This window comes from Hirundo rustica, chromosome 4 (assembly GCF_015227805.2).
Source record: "Hirundo rustica isolate bHirRus1 chromosome 4, bHirRus1.pri.v3, whole genome shotgun sequence".
Classification (NCBI taxonomy): Eukaryota; Metazoa; Chordata; class Aves; order Passeriformes; family Hirundinidae; genus Hirundo; species Hirundo rustica.
In genome coordinates this window covers 19,547,131-19,563,215 of record NC_053453.1, presented here as the reverse complement: position 1 = coordinate 19,563,215, position 16,085 = coordinate 19,547,131, and the positions used below count along the sequence as shown (strand labels likewise).

The following is a 16,085-nucleotide window of genomic DNA, read 5'->3' as shown; positions in this document are numbered from 1 at the left end:
GCTCATTAAGGTTGTAGTTACAGGAAATACTGTCTATGTCTATATCTGTATCATCTATATCACCTATATCATCTATATCTGTATCTATATCGATATCATCTATATCCATATCTATAATTTAGCTTTATTAAAAGTAATTTACTGCCCTGGACTTACGATCAACTTTTTCATTTCAGATAAAAGGAAAGGAATCTTTTAAATCCGTTTCTCTGAAATACTCTCAGCTACTCCCTTGTCTTTGCATTGAGGTAATAGTCTGGCATTTGGTATATATTTGTGTTTCTGATTAAAGAAATTTTATCAGGCTTTTGTCCTAAGAAAGGAGGAAAACCCTGAAGAAAAAAGGCTCTAGACCCAAGTTTTTGACTAATGTTTTTATTGACTTTAGGATTATGTAAAGGTAAGGAAGAGATTTTTTTAGGAAATGCTAATAAAACATGGCAATCAGAAGAAAATCGGATAAAATTTACAATAATTTATGGAACGTGTTGTGTTGTTTGACTGATTTTTTTATAAACATTCAAAAGACAGAAGACTTAATCTGACTGAGTGTCAACAGCATTTGATATAGTATTGCTTAACAAACTAAAACAGGAATTGAGGAAACTGAAAGTGAGAACAAGATTCAAGTGGTAGATATTACCTGGCTGAAGGGCTAGCTCAGCAACTCCTGTTGGAGTGGGGCCTGTGCTGGTAGGGAGGTTATTTAAGGACAACACTTAGAGTCATTCTCATATAAATGTTTTCATCAATGACATGGGCACAAAACGTGGGAATGTGTAATGGGATTTTCTGGAACACAGTTGGGATGTGTAATGAAAATGGAAGAGGGTCAGGTCATTGGAAGACACTAGAGATCTTCATATGTGACGTAATTGAAGGATGATGAAGTGTAAAGTATGCAAGTTCGTGCACTTGCTCTAATAAGAAGAATTCTTGCTGTAAGATGTGAGTCCTCATTTAGAAATAACACTGGAAGAAAAAAGATCTGGGTGAAATAGTTGACCACAGGGTGATTAACTAGCTTGCTGCCATGACGTAAACATGAGCAAAAGTCTAGAGAGTTAGTCTGTTCCAAGCTAACAGGAAAGTATGGGCAACGCATTCTTTGAAATACTGTGAGGAATTCTTGCATCCATATTCAAGAAAGATTAATTCAAAAGGAAGATGTACATAAAAAATCTGTAACGGTTGGGGGATGAAGAGACTGTTTTATAAAGGAGATTCAAATACCATGTTTTCATTAGCCTGGTAAAACACATACAAAGAGAAAATATGTTTGCCATGTAAATACAGACCAGAAGGGTCACTTATAAGGAAAAATGAGATATGTTTTAAACAAAAGCCATTCTTGCAATGAGAGTGAAGGGGAATAAACTTCATTCCATGAATATGTTCAGGTTTGTTACAGATTTTTCTGATAACCTGAGAAGTGAGATTTTGGAATGTCTTTTATACAAGGAGTAAAAGGTCCCAAACAAATTTAAAACTATCTTGATAACATAGAAAGGTACCATGTGAACCTAGTTTTCTCACTGAATTTTGGGGTTGGATTTACCTTACAGATTAAGATATGTAGATATCCAAAGATAGACATCTACATATGAATTAGATGTCCAAACTCTTAAAGTCAATGGAGATCTAATTAATGCAGTCAGTTGCTCAACTGATCAAAGGCAGGTGGCCCTTTTGGGATGTGCTGGGCTGCATTGTAGATTCCACTGGCTGCACTGGCTAGGTGGCCACTGGATTCATATGGCTTCTGTGATAGTAATTTGGGCACTTTAGTCACGCTTAGATATGTACATTGTGGGACCTAAAATAATATACCTAAATAAGCAAGCTGAACCACAAAGTCTCTTCCATGCCTAGGGATTTTTTTTTCATTCTATTCTGAAAATATGAGGCCACTGGAAAAATATTACTCCTCTCAGAGTACACACAGAATTCGGCACTAGGATTGCTGAGCAAACAGATGGGAACTCCAAATAACAGAAACATTTGCACATGGATCTAAATAAATAGGGTATAGCAGCAGCCAGGCATACATACTTGAGGATTGGGTTGTTAGTCTTCAGATTTTAAGGATGCATCCTTTAGCATTGCCCAGGCCAGGGGCTCTTATATTATGATTATTGAATATTTTGATGCCCCTAGAAACTAATGCCACTGTAAGAAACTAATTGAAAATCGAACAGGAAGACTTTCTAAATGAAATTGTACTAAATATGCAACTTAGAAATATTAAGAATATAGTATTTATTAGAGGGGATCACCTTAGCTCAATGCCCCTAATGATGAACAATAAAATGAAAATATAGTGCAAAACTTCTTTTAAAAAATTACTTCCAAACCTTTCTAACAAATATAGCATCCTTATCTTTGGTGGAAATTTTTTCTCCCACATTCTACCTGAGATGTTAAAAGCATGTGTGTTTGAAACCTCTAATGTCCACTGTTTGGTTGTAGGGTTGGCTGGCACTTCCAGATGCAAGGAGGATACAACTTTGCCCCTTTGAAAATGGCAAGTACTGTGTGATTGCTCTTTACAGGAGTGACTTTCAGCAGCTCCAGTAGTATGTCCCAATTTAAATTAATCTACAGTGAAAATCATGTATTGCAAATCTTCAAGGAAATCATCATATTGGTTTGTTTTACTGTGAGTAGATAAAAAAAACCAACTTTCAGACCAAATAGTTCACCAAGTTTATGACAATGTAAACAATAAGTAACTAAATGCACATTTTCTAAAGTGACACACAAACTGGCCAGAAGGAATAAAAGTTCAGCTTAGAAATGAGCTGAGTGCTTGAAGAGTGCAATTTGAAGATGTAAAATAACCAGCTTAAGGGAGGGAGCAGGGAGGTGAAAGAGACAGTTAACTATATATGTGCATTCCATGCTTAAGGGGAAATTATTCACACAAATATTCCAGCAATGTTAGAATTTGGTCTGAGATGACAGCTGAAAAAGAAATTGTCCTATTTACACACATATGAAAGTAAATGTTTTACCAGGCAAATAGAAAAAAGTATGGCCTAAAAAGGGTTTTATTGTGTTAAGTCCAAGATTTTGGTTTAAAGCACATGTAGAGGTACCAGACTTATTAACAGTGTTGATTCCTGTCTGGACATTTTGAATAATGTTTTCCCTCTCTCTTTGTGCACAGATACACAGGTGCTATGGGACAATATTGTTTACAACCCATCGACACAAACCCTTGCTTGGGAGCCATCCTGTCCTGTCCTTGTCATGGTTAACTTATGCAGGTTCACCAAGTCAAATGACCATTGTGAAGATATAGAAAACTCTTTCAAAAATTTTCCTGAGAAAGTAAGAACTATGTGGATTAATTCAAACTGTGAAATTGAAGGGCATCCCCAAAGGCATAATGCGAAGAACTAGATTTTGGAATAAGAGCAGTTGCAAATTCCTCTCTTCTTCTCTGATACTTAAAACTATTCATAATCAGAGTCTGTTCTTGCACACTAATCACATGATTTATTCAAAATGGTCACTGACTCATTATAAAGAAATAAAATGTGGAGATGACTGGGCAGCAAGTAATGTTTGCTAAATTCTTTGGGGTAAATAGGATCTGCTTTTTATTTATAATTCAGGTCAGATTCCCTTTAAAGTAAGGGAGACAAAGATTGTGAGGACAGCTCTTATCTGTAGATAGGCATAATAGGTTGGAGGGATTTCTCTCTGATGGTACTGCTTTCTTTTTATTGAGTCTATTGTGATTTCTTTTCACAGAGTCTATTGTGATTAGATCAGGTTTAGATATTTAACATTTAGACACTGAAAATGTAAATAAGATGAAGCTAAATCTCTTTAAATATTTCTGGAGATGTAACAGTACTTTAGTAGGGCACAACTGTTTTGTAATTAAGATCTTTCTTTAGTGCCTTCCAGCAGTTATTTTCTCAAGTTGAGAAGGCTTTTCAAACATATATGTCTTGAATAGCTTAACACTTCAATCTGAAATCTGATGATACTGAATGCTTTGGTTTTTTGAGGTTCATTAGAATTAATTTCTTCATGAAAAGTAAGTTTCAGGCTTCCCTGATTGTGGAGAGAAGGCAGTAAGCTTAAAGTAACAGATGAAAAGGCAAATAAAATCATATACAAGATACTAATTATGAAAATTTTGGATTAATACTAATTTTGATGACATGATTGGGGAGGGGGTGGGGGTGACTCAAGGCTGTCAAATGCTTTTGTGATTAGGAAGTCCTGGCCAGTCCTTTAGTGATTGTTCAGATTCATCATTTATGAGTTCCAACAAAGCTTTGATCTTGAAAAAACAGATTAATTTAATTTAATTTTAGATGTGAGTGATCCCTGTGGGTTTATTCATCTGCTGGCAACAAGTACCACTCATTGCTTGCAGGAGAGAAACAGAAAAAAAAAGGCTGGTAATGGCTGTATCTGTTACCAGAACAGAATACAACTTTATTATGGAGTATGAGTGTTTGTATTTACTGATTGCATTTAATAGTTGAACATTAATATTAATCATAGAACCATAGAGTATCCTGAACTGGAAGGGACCCAAAAGGATCCCCAACATTCATGGATAGAATGAATTCCCTTTTTTCCCTCATTAATTCTGACAAGTTTGATACTGAATTTGGTCCATTTATTGTACTGTAACCCTGAAAACCATCTCTGTAGTATGCTGGAAACTACTGCAGATTTCTCAGATAGGGCCAGCTGCCCTGTAAATCAATACAAGGACGCACAACTCTAATACTATGCACATGTGCTGACTTAGGCACAAAAGCTGCATCACTCCACTTTACCGAAACTGGGGCTTTCTCTGTCAATGACAACACTGTCTCCAGGCCTGAGTAGACTCCTACAGAACATTCTCCTGGGACACTGTTATTTTCCCAAAAGAAGTTACAGGAAGGAAGTGTTTGGCTGTGTATTGCGCTCAGTCACTTGAGCAACAGGTTAATTTAAGTAGGATCACTTACATGTGTAGCAACTGTTTATATAAAACAAGGCTTTTTGTGGTGAAGCCCTTGGTGGACAAAACCGACTTGTTAATTAAGAAAACAACATTTTGTGGATTGCTTAAGTGGATTTCTAAAATTCAGCTTATGTTTCCCTGTTCTGAAATATGGGTATGGAAAATTGTAAGATTTCTCAACTGATGGTGGAGTACTTTTGGATGTATGTTTAATTGTTCTGCTGAGTTATTCATGTGTGGCAAATAAGGGATTGAAACACGACGACTGTGTAATCATAATTTTGCACAAGCCACTATTCAATCAATTAATTTAGCTCTAATGGGTCAGGCTGACCATAAAAAATGCTACATGTTGCAGATAAAAAGAAGCAAACTATTCAGTAATCCAAAGCAGCAGCTGTTTCTAACCATTTTATGTGATTAATTTCCTGGGATGTTTATAAAGTAAACAAACCAGTTGCCTTCTCAGTAATCAAACCATGAAAATTTTCAGTAGTTGATTTTGTGAAACTAGTTAATAAAACTAGCTAATGCTGAGTGCTCTGTCTTCCAGCAGGTTAAATATTCTCGTGTGGATACTCACCCAAGACTTTGCATGAAGGTAAAGGGATTTCTTTGTAAAACACTGCCCTCCTTCTGTCTCTAAAAAAATGAGCTGCTGATCTTCTTTATGATCAATATTTTGTTTTGTAGCTCTCACGAATGGGAACTGAGAATGAAAGAAAAGTGAAAGATTAGATTAGAAGGTGATTGTTGTAGTGGTTTTGCGTTTGTTAAATTCTATTTACTAAATTTAGTGTAGTGTTCTTAGTGTTTATTTTCCTTTTTTATTTGTGGAATAGGATTCAGAGAAATAAAGCAGGCTCAAGCTTAAAAATAAATAAATAGTTTCATTAACACTCACTAAAAGAATGGAAAAGAAAAGAAGTTGGAAAAAACTCCAAACTTTAAAACACTTTTCTCTCCCTCTACAAACTGTTAATTTTCTTATGAATAACACAGATAGGCAAACTTGTGATTTTCAGTCAGTTTCATTATTTAAACATAATTTTTCATTACTTTAGGAGAGGAGTCTCTCTAGAGTCTTACGGAGACATACCCCACAAGACAAAAACAAAAACACTCTGGTGGCTCTCAATGCCACAAATCTGCAACTGCTTGGAATTTTCTGCAGATTGTGCAGTCCTACTCATTAGTAGCCTTTCCTTTTGTTACTCATGGGCTTCTCAGCATATTTGGGGTACTGTTTGAAGAGTGCTTCTTCTAGTATAAAACAAGTATTTTCTTCTATTTCTAAAATCCTCTCTATCTTAAAAGAAATAGAGACCTCTTTTTACCCTAGGAGTCGAGGGCTTTAAATCACTTTCTCTTCAAAATTATCTTCATCTCAAAGGATGAGACCTCCTTTTACTCCAGGAGTGAGGGGCTTACTCTGTTTAAGATTCTCCCTTAAATTTCAATTATATTAATCCTCAGCTTTTGACTAGAATTAGTATTCCTTTAAACAACATAAAGCTATTACAAGAAATACTTCACTTCTCTATGGTTTACACTAGAGAAGTTTGTTTAAAAATGTCTACTTCCTCAATCCCTCGTTCTAATAATCTTTATTAGTTCTTTCACTCTTGCTTTACTGACTTCATGTTGTGTCTTTTCTACGTTCACTCTGTCTCTTTCTTCTCTCTCTCAGGAAAGGATTAGGCCTTGGAAGCTTCATGTTGCCAAGAAAGGGTTCAATCTGCCCAGGCCTGCAGTGGCCATGTGCTCTCTGCCCCGGGCAGCAGCCTCTCTGCTGCTGCATCTCAGATTGGCTGGGTTTTTCCTTCTTTATTTTTTTCTTCTCTGCTTGGGAATCACTGGAGGAGGTGGGGGGAGGAAAAGTTCCATCCACCCTTCGGTGACAATTGTGGCGGCCTCGGCCCAGCCGGGCCCATGGCTGTTATCAGGGGCCCAGTGGAGATCCCTCCCTGCTCCGGGGCTCTGGGGATGTTTAGAGATAGTTGATGTTAAGCTGTAACTTCTCCTCTCCCGCCGGGAGCTGACGGTGCCCGGCCAGGCCTCAGGGACGGCTCCCCCCAAGGGGAGGGAGCAGCAGGCCCAGCCAGCCAGCAGAACGTCCCGACTCCTGTTACTTGTTCAACTGGCCAAGAAGAAAAGGACTGACTTGAACAAAATCAGGATTTATATGGGTACTTCCCAAAGTCGCATTCAACATTCTCAGTGGTCAAAGCAGATGTAATATCCAAATCTAGCCTCTGACAGGTCCCTAGCCTTTCTAGAACAATTCCAAGGTCTTGACAGGGCAACACCCCACATTCCTCCCCAAGGGCAACACTACACATTCCTCCCCAACTAAAAACCAAATTGTGCCAACCCATGACAATTATTTTGAAGTGCAACAGCAATGATAGATAGGACACAGGTCAGATCGTGTTTTTCATTTTTTCTGTTTGAGAAAACCAAGAAAAAAAATGGGTTTGGTCAATGCAAACTCTTAAGAATGTGCTGAACTTAACATATAAAGTTTTTCATAGTAAATATTTGAAAATAAAATTATCAATATAGTACATTTAATGGAGAATCTCTTATTATTCTAGTTGAGAAAAAAAGGCTAAATAAGGCTAATATAGATGTATAATTGTTTTCCTTTAGAATACTTTTAAATCAGTGGAACCAGAGATTTCTGTAAAATATGCATGATTATGAATACCTGAAGATTTAGGGGATCTAATTTAAGTCAAAAGTTGGAAGATACTATAAAGCAGGAAAGCTGTGAATTAATCTCCTGCAACTCTCTGGAATGCCCTGATCATCATTAGTTGAATATTTTGCCACAGATTTAAATGGAAAATTCAGTGTTCCTAACAGATTTCTCTGCTTTCAGTTTACAACCAAACGAGGATCTTGGATTAAATGTCCCTTTGCTCATGGAGAATTTCCAGGTAAATATAGAGTTTTAAAATTGCATCATGTTATATTGTGAGAAATATTTAAATCCCTACTTATGAGCTGTCTCTTTTAAGTGAGAAGTGTTCACAACACTGTAAATTGTAAACTATGTCAAAGTGATTTTACAGCTTGTTACTTCTATGTATCCTCAGTAGATCTAGTGTTCATCAGTATAAAAAGTAACTTGTAGGAATCAAAATAATTACTTGCATATTGTTTGATAGCACTTAAAAATACAAAAAGCTTTTATTTTAGGCATACATTTTAGGATATAATGTATGGTCCTTGTACATCTAAAAGGAAGTCTTTTCCCTTAATATCAGCCTGGAAAATGAGGACTGCTGCAGCTGCAGAACAAATACAAGTTTTCTTCACATCCCAAACCAAGGCACAGTTCTCAGTGCTTGTGTGTAACAGGACACAGATGGCTTCATGTGACTCTCTTGGGATGCACCATTCAGTCTCTGTGGTTTGTATATATTATTTCTTAAACATTGTAAGACTTTTAAACATACCTAACTTCATTCATTTATTATTCCATTTATCGTTCTGCAGCTTGAATCCATTAATAAACCATGTACATATTGCAACAATTACTGGAACATTTTAAAAGCACGTAGTTCTAAATCTGATCTCACATTGAAACAAGTAATAAATAAAGATCCTGAAGTCAAATGAGTGACATCAAAGGATGTGACTATTGAGTGGAACCTTAATATTATTTTAATGTCATTTTTGTAGTGTGGGATTTGTATTATGTATATAGCAAATGTTATTGTTGATATTTCATATATGGGTCACTGATATTGCTGACCTGGAAAATCACATGTCATGAAATGTAAGACTTGAGGCATCAATCCATGGTGAACTCTAAATGTCACAGCAGCCAAAACAAACTCAACATGTGAAAAAGGATTGCTTTCAGCCAAATTACCTCTTTGAGATAGCTGATTCTGTGGCTACACAATTTCCTCTTCCAACAGAGTGGGGAGAGAGTGGGAAAAGATTATGGGAGAGTGAAATTTCAGTTTCAGGCAGCAGCTAGTCATGAGAGCCTCATTCCTGTCTTTCAACTTAGTCTACATCCCACACATTTTCAGTGCAGCACTGTGCTTTGCCCTTTAACCCTGCCTATCAGTTACCTTGTTGGCCCAAACTTGGATCTGCTGAGAGACACATCTGGAAAGCGAAGTCAAAGAGCAAAAGAGTGGCTGTAGCATTATTTTTCAAACAGAAGAATATTAGCAGGGTAGACCCTAGTAGCTACTAGGACCACCATGCTGAAAGACATCCATCTGGTTCAGCAGACAGCTCCTCAGTAGTCTCATGTCCATGGCTAAATATGTGCTCCTGCTGTCTGCTTCATTGACCAGCTACATGAGATGGCATATGATGAATTTTGGGAAATCTGAGAAATCTAGATATTGTGATTTGAATTGTTACTCCTGACTGTTGACTTCACTCTGCTGGAGGGGGATGTGCTTTAGAACACTCAAGCATAGCTCCTACATCTGTCCTCTCTTTAAGGTATATTCCAGCTGAACTTAATTTGCCACTATACAGGGACAAAATGCAACTGTGTCTTTTTCAGCTACTTGTGAATCTTCTAGTGAGAAGGGTGCACATACCAGGGCTTAGCTGATGACCAGGCAGTTATGAGCAAGGGTTTCTTAAACATAATGGGCTGGACACTGAATGCTGAATTTGTTTTCTAATGAATCAGTTTAGATCGTTATTGCACCTCTGGTACTGAATGTAACAGAATAGCTGTTAAAAACAGAGTTTTCCAGCTCAGCTCAGTCAAAGGACATGCATAAGTGGAAGACGATAACTTGCTCCTCTAGATCCCAGAGCTGAATAATCATGGGGAAAAAACCAGCTATCCTAATTAACATGGACCAGAGAGGGCATTTGTGACAATACCAAGAGTCTGTCCTAATGGGAAAAGCTGTCTGGAAAGTGCTGTATTACTGGCAGATATGGAGGTCTGTATGGTAGAAGAGTTGTCAACACTCAGGGAATATTCAGTAGCACTTCCCTTCAACTGGTCTATTTCACATGAAATATGTGGAGTTTATACTTTCTGTTTTTAAAGGTTCCCGGTGTGAATTGCTAAGTGAAAGGGGTAATGGTGGAACATCAATAACTCACAGCTAGATATTGAAGTGTGTGTTTCATGAAAGCACTGATGCATTTTAAAATGCTGTTTTCTTCCCTGTGGTACAAAGCTGCTATGTCCTCTGCTACTGTGACAGAATGGGACCCCACATAAATTATATACAGTTCCTGTCTCAACACCATGAGCAGTAGAGACAAAGTTTTCATCAAGACCTAACTCTGTGTTCCCAGAAACCAATGTTGATCCTCTAACTACTAATTCCTCTTCAGTCATGCTTGAATAAAAATATATTCCCCCAAATTACTTTAGGAGTTTGCCACGCTAAAGAGAGTGGTGTGGGATTCATAGCTATTGGTGGAGTGACAAACATTATTTTGAGGACAAACCATAATCAATCAAATATTAAATGTCAAGCCAGTCATTTAGGACAATTTTACCCTAAGGCTCAGCTTGTTCTCTCCATACAATGGGATGGGAAGTCCAGAAGAACTAGAAGAACTGTAAAGACAGGGTCATTCCATCAGCTCATACACCAGAGAAAACAAGTGAAGATGATGGGAGGAAGCAAAGAGTGGGGGGAGAGTGTCCTCCTTATGATGTTTCATAAAATGCAGTAACATTAGCCCTCATCCTGTGCTGCCACACTGCGCTTGGCAAAACTACACCAGCTGCTTATGGTCATTGAGATCTGGGTTTATCTCTGAAAATAAATAACCTTCCATTGATTTTCTAATACAGTAGAACACGTTGCATTATTGGAAACCAAAGCAAAGAGCTGGAGAGACACAGTATGTTTTCATTGTTCCAGGGTATGGAAAATAGTGATTTTCAATTTCTTTTTTTTTTTTTTTAATTTGTTAGGGAGAGTCTGTTTCAATCACTATGTCACAGGAAATGTGTGGATCAACAATTTGCATTCAGGTATGTGTCTTGCTTTAGCCAGGTTCCCTAGTTTAGAAAATAAACTAATAAACAAATAATTAAAAAAACAAAGCAAACCAGCAGGTACTCTCACTGCTTTCTCCTCCCAACTAAATCTGATTACTGTGCAAATCAAGCTGGCAAAGACCATTATTTATAGCTTGATATGCTGCCACCATCTCTCTTTGAGATGACATTAATTAACGGAGAAGTTGCTCTCCATGATCTTGCTCCTTTGTCAGTGGCAGATAAAAGGATATCATCAGGATATTGCTATTTTTGTCTTTATATATTCCTTCATTAAAAAAAAAAAAAAAGGTCCAAGCTATCAAAAGATCCAAGTAAATAATAGAAGAATTTTCAAAAACTGACACTGACTAGAAAAGGTGAGGCATCTAGTAAACAGCACAAGAAGTGCATTGTGCCCTAGAATTAGCACTCAGGAAAGTAGAACTGAGCAAATTATTTCTGACATTTCTGCACACTGTTTCTATAGTTGAACTTATTAAGAAATTTTATTCATGGAAAATGAGCATGAAGCTGATACGTTTATGCCTCTCTGGGGTTAATGTTCTCAGCAGACACCAAGAGAAATGAGAGTGGAGCTCAAAGGTTCCAGTAGCTGCCCTGGAAAGCCCTGGGAAGAAAGAGGCAAGATGAAAGTGAAATTGGCAAGAGCCTTCTGAGTAATGAGAGTAGTAGTTCCTTCTCTAGGGAGAAACAAAATTTGGTGGGGAGACTGATAATTTCCTGCATAAATTATTTATTTTGTAAATAAGACATTATCTGTCAGACAACAACAACAAAAATTATGATTAGCTCTTTCATTTAGAGACCTAAAAGTGATTGCAACTCACTTAATATACACTAGGCCAGCAATCTCCATGTGTGTATATTTAAAATCATATTTAAAATGCAGTCACTTGAGTAAACTAATAAAACAATCACATTTTGTCAACACAAGTGCTTAGTAACAGTTCTGCTGAAAGGGGAATAAGCCTCAATTCTTTCTTTTAAAAGGGCTGGAGAACAGATGTAGATTATTCAGTTCCACTGCAGATCTGTGATACCTACTGTGGTAAGTATGCATGTTAGCAAAAAAAAGCATTGGGTGTTGATTCTGTAAAAGAATATTTCAGGTGAAGTGTGTTTTCACTGGGAAACTGATGTGGGATTCACCTGACTGAATGTACATATATGCATGAGAGCTGGTTTTGCTCAGATTCCTTTATAGACTGTGGATTCATATACCTCATGAGCTACTTTAATTAACTCTGCAAAGGCAACTTGTGTGGCTGGCTGGGCTGCTGCCTCTGCTTCCTGGGTGATTTTTCCACTTTGTGCCAGGTTCTGTGTATCACACCTATATTTACCTTGCTGTCAGAACATGAGGTAACTAGTTAAAAACACACCTTGGCAAGAGGCACACACTGCTGCCATTGCAGTAACTGCAGCACAGCCCTGCTGCCAGTTCCCCACCTCTGCAAATGGGACAGCAGCATTTCCTTCCACTTCCCAGCAAACAGAAATTTGCTTCTGGATATTATTATTATTATGATTTCAGGTACATTCAGATACTATGGAGTCATAATATTCTAAAATCTCCAAGTCCCGAAAGTAAGACATTGTAGAAATTAGTGAGTTTAGAGCAAACTAGGGCTGAGGGTTTTATGGTGAGGAGCACAGCAGTGGATTGACTAATTTAAAACTAAAAAGTCTAAAAGGAATCATGCTGAGAGAAGCCTCAATCTGAGCATTGCCAAAAACACTTCCCCAAACTCACACAACCAACCAACCAACCAACATCCCCTTCTAGTTCACTACAAATATAGTAAGTCCCATGACAGATTTTCCCTGTTGTCTAAAAACACCTGTCAGTTAACTACAGCTTTAGATTTGGAAGCCTGATAATAAAAAGAAGGGAGCTTGAATTTGTAGTCTGAATGTAGTTCCTTGTGTACTCGTTCATATAATGCCAGTTCAGGTTTCTTCACTGAAAAACTTGTAACAAACTCACTCAAGATGAATAAATTAAATAGTCAGTGTTGTGTTTCATACAGTGTGGATGCATGTTCATTTTTCATATTTACCATTTAAAAATGAAGAGTATGACAAAAGCATGTAAAATAATTAAAAGCTCTAGAGATGGCAGCCTTGGAATTTCCCTGCACCTCATAGTAGGAGAGAATGTGTCTGTGTAGTATATGGAAATAGCAGAGCATCAAAAGCTGATTAAAGAACTTTTTGGGCATAATATTTGATTAAATACAGTCACAAGTTTGTTTGTTTGTTTTGCTTTTTTTTTTTTTTTTCTTTTCTGATTAGGAATTTTGTGGAGATTCAGAAAAAAAAAAGGAGAAAATTTGCACTTATCAAGAATATCAGAACTTTAATACGTGATCACTGTGTTTGTTGTACATTAACCTCATGCTTAATGGATTCTGACATAATTGATTGTTTCAGGATAATGTGATATACATTAGTTGGTAGATAAATCCATCTCTATCTGTGGACCAGTGTTCCTTAAACCTCCCTGTAAGGAAGGAAGATGGTACAAGTCAGTGTCAGAGGTGAGACACTGAACTGGGTTGGTCTGTCTCACTGCCACACAAGCTGCTTCTGGTGTAAGATTTTTAATGTATCAGTAAGAGCAAAACTACTAAAGACTTCTGTATTCTTAAATGCATATTTTCTACAATAATGGTATTTCTTAAACACTAACCTTTTAAAATCAGGACATGATGAAAATTTCTCAGAAAGTTACCGAGAGTCATAATTGTTACACTGGGTTGCTACTGTGTTTGGGCCTAAGATGTTAAGAAAACCCATCCACATAAAAGTGAAGGCAATATTAACCTTGAGATTTGTCCATAATCTGTGACAATATGTCAAAGCAAATGACAAAGCAAATGACAAAAAATCTTGTAATGGCATAGTGAAAATATATACAGTGTACATCTTCGTAAAATAGAAATGTGCATGTTAAGTGTTACTGTTAAAGACACCAAGCACTTGGTGTGTCCAAAAGACTCAGGATGTTATTAAAAAGCAAGATTATAGTCATAAGAGCATCTATTATAAAAAAGTCAGTGTGTCTAGCCATCAGGAAGGCTGCTCTTTACCCAGGCTTCAAGAAGAGCTTTCTGGCATGTAGAATTTATTAGTCTACAATGGATTGCATTTTTCTGTAAGCAGCTGTGCTTTGGGAATTACAATGGCTTGGTCTTGTTTACTCTACAAAGGATGGAAATTGGAAAATAATGTGGTGTTTCTTTTAAAATTTGCACTTAATAGCATTGAATTGGAGACAAAACTATGTGTTCCTTTTAAATTTTCTATTTCCTTTGTCCACTTTTCTGGATTCTATTTAATAAAACCAAGCATTTTGAGACATTATTTCACCTATAAAATAAGAAACTTCTGTATTTTGTACATGAAACAATAACCCATATCACTTACTATGAGAATAAATATGTGAATCATAATGAAAACAAAATGGCAACCTGTATTTGAACTTGTTCCCTCAGGTTTTCATGGTCAGTCACACACTGATGGAAACCCAGCAAAGGCCATGACACACAGGTATCCGTCTAATGTACAGTTTAAAACATCTGTGGGAATGGATGGAGTTTTTAATCTTGAAACCATATCACTGGCCGTGCTAAAGGAACAGAAAGAAAATCTGAATGAATTTTGTATATAGCTAGAAGGAACATCAGGTTCTTAACTCTCCCACTGAAGACATTCCTTGCTTCTGTGCTATCTCTTCTCTTGCTTTCTCTTGCTTTCTCTCCTTCCTGTTTAGAATCAGAGGTGTAGCTATCTTGCTGCCAGAGTGAGGAGAAAGGGAGGCAAATAACCAGTGGAATTGGGAAGTTTGGAAAGTAACAACACAACCTTCAAGAGTCCTGAAACAAGCTCAGCTGTGTTGTGCATAATATTCACATTATTAGCACCTATCCCCTGCTTTCTCAATGATGTTTGCATGCAGATCAGATCGCTCTGTGCTCTCACTGATTTGACATGTCTGCTCAGCTGTTTCTGTGCTGCTTCTTATTGCCACAGTCCTTTACAAAACACCTCTCCTAGGCTACAGACAAATGGAGGTATAGCAGTCCATGGAGGTATAATTTGGTAGGCTGTGAAGCCTTAAAAATTGTCATCCTTTAAGGATTCCTTTCAGAGCTAACCTAGAAGAGTGGGAGCTACCTAGAACTCCAGAGAAGATAGAGGTGGTCTGAAAAAGCCTCGTTCAAAGATGGGGAAAAGATAAAGCCTTGCAAAAGCTCTGCAAGTCATGTGGTTGAGAAGATGCTAACATCCTTGTTTTGAGGCAGTTTTTGGCTTTTCCCTTGTCAGAAGATACCATTCAGAATAAAGTATCCTGGTTTTATTTGTTCATATTAGCACTGTTTGAATTGTGACAGTCAAGTACACAAGCTATAGACAAATGGTTAGATTTGTTTTTTAGAACAACCATATATAAATGCAATGAACTTTTTCACACTTTGTAGAAAATAACCTCCCAGCAGTCTTCTTTCCTCTTCTGTTTTTTCTCCTAGGATGAAGAATGTGCAGTCCTTGCATTGAATTTAATATGTTTTCAAGGTCCTCAGTATCTTCTCAACATTGTATTTTGGTGCAACTTGCAAATCTTGTCTAACTGGTCATCTCTCACTGATTATTCTCATGAGTGAAGAATTTGACAAGTTGAGCCTACTCTAATAAGACAATTCAGATTATGATTCCTTATTTCCCAGGATTTTTTAAAAAAAGTCTTAGATCACTTAGAAAATCAGGTCTACATTTCCCATCTAAAGTACTATTTTATACAAAACATGCTCTAAGTGAGTATTTTCACAGTACTTTGTAGAACAATTATTTCAGATTTTCTTGATTGTAACCTTCATTTTTAAACCATAAGGAATAGTTTTTGAGAAATGAAGAATGGAGAAAGTTTTCTCAGCTTTGATACATTATTCTTGTTTGCAATTTCCTGTCTTGATTTTCTCCTGCCATTCTGATGTTCTCACCATGACAGATCATGTTCTTTAATTATATCTAACAATTGCTTTCTGTGTTTACATTTGTGTTTGCCTTGGAGATAATATTCCT

The 16,085-nt window shown here is 37.0% G+C and overlaps 1 protein-coding gene across 1 annotated transcript in view; it reads left to right on the top strand.

The window, feature by feature from the left end:
• Positions 1-15,537, top strand: part of IL17REL (interleukin 17 receptor E like) — a 45,896-nt gene extending 30,359 nt beyond the window's left edge. Inside the window, exons 8-16 of the mRNA XM_058420186.1 lie at positions 177-248; positions 2,470-2,524; positions 3,170-3,333; positions 5,535-5,582; positions 7,866-7,923; positions 8,254-8,399; positions 10,911-10,970; positions 11,991-12,048; positions 15,533-15,537. Of these exons, the coding sequence (XP_058276169.1) occupies positions 177-248; positions 2,470-2,524; positions 3,170-3,333; positions 5,535-5,582; positions 7,866-7,923; positions 8,254-8,399; positions 10,911-10,970; positions 11,991-12,048; positions 15,533-15,537 (666 nt within the window). The remainder of the gene's footprint in view (positions 1-176; positions 249-2,469; positions 2,525-3,169; positions 3,334-5,534; positions 5,583-7,865; positions 7,924-8,253; positions 8,400-10,910; positions 10,971-11,990; positions 12,049-15,532) is intronic.
• The last annotated feature ends 548 nt before the right edge of the window (positions 15,538-16,085 follow it).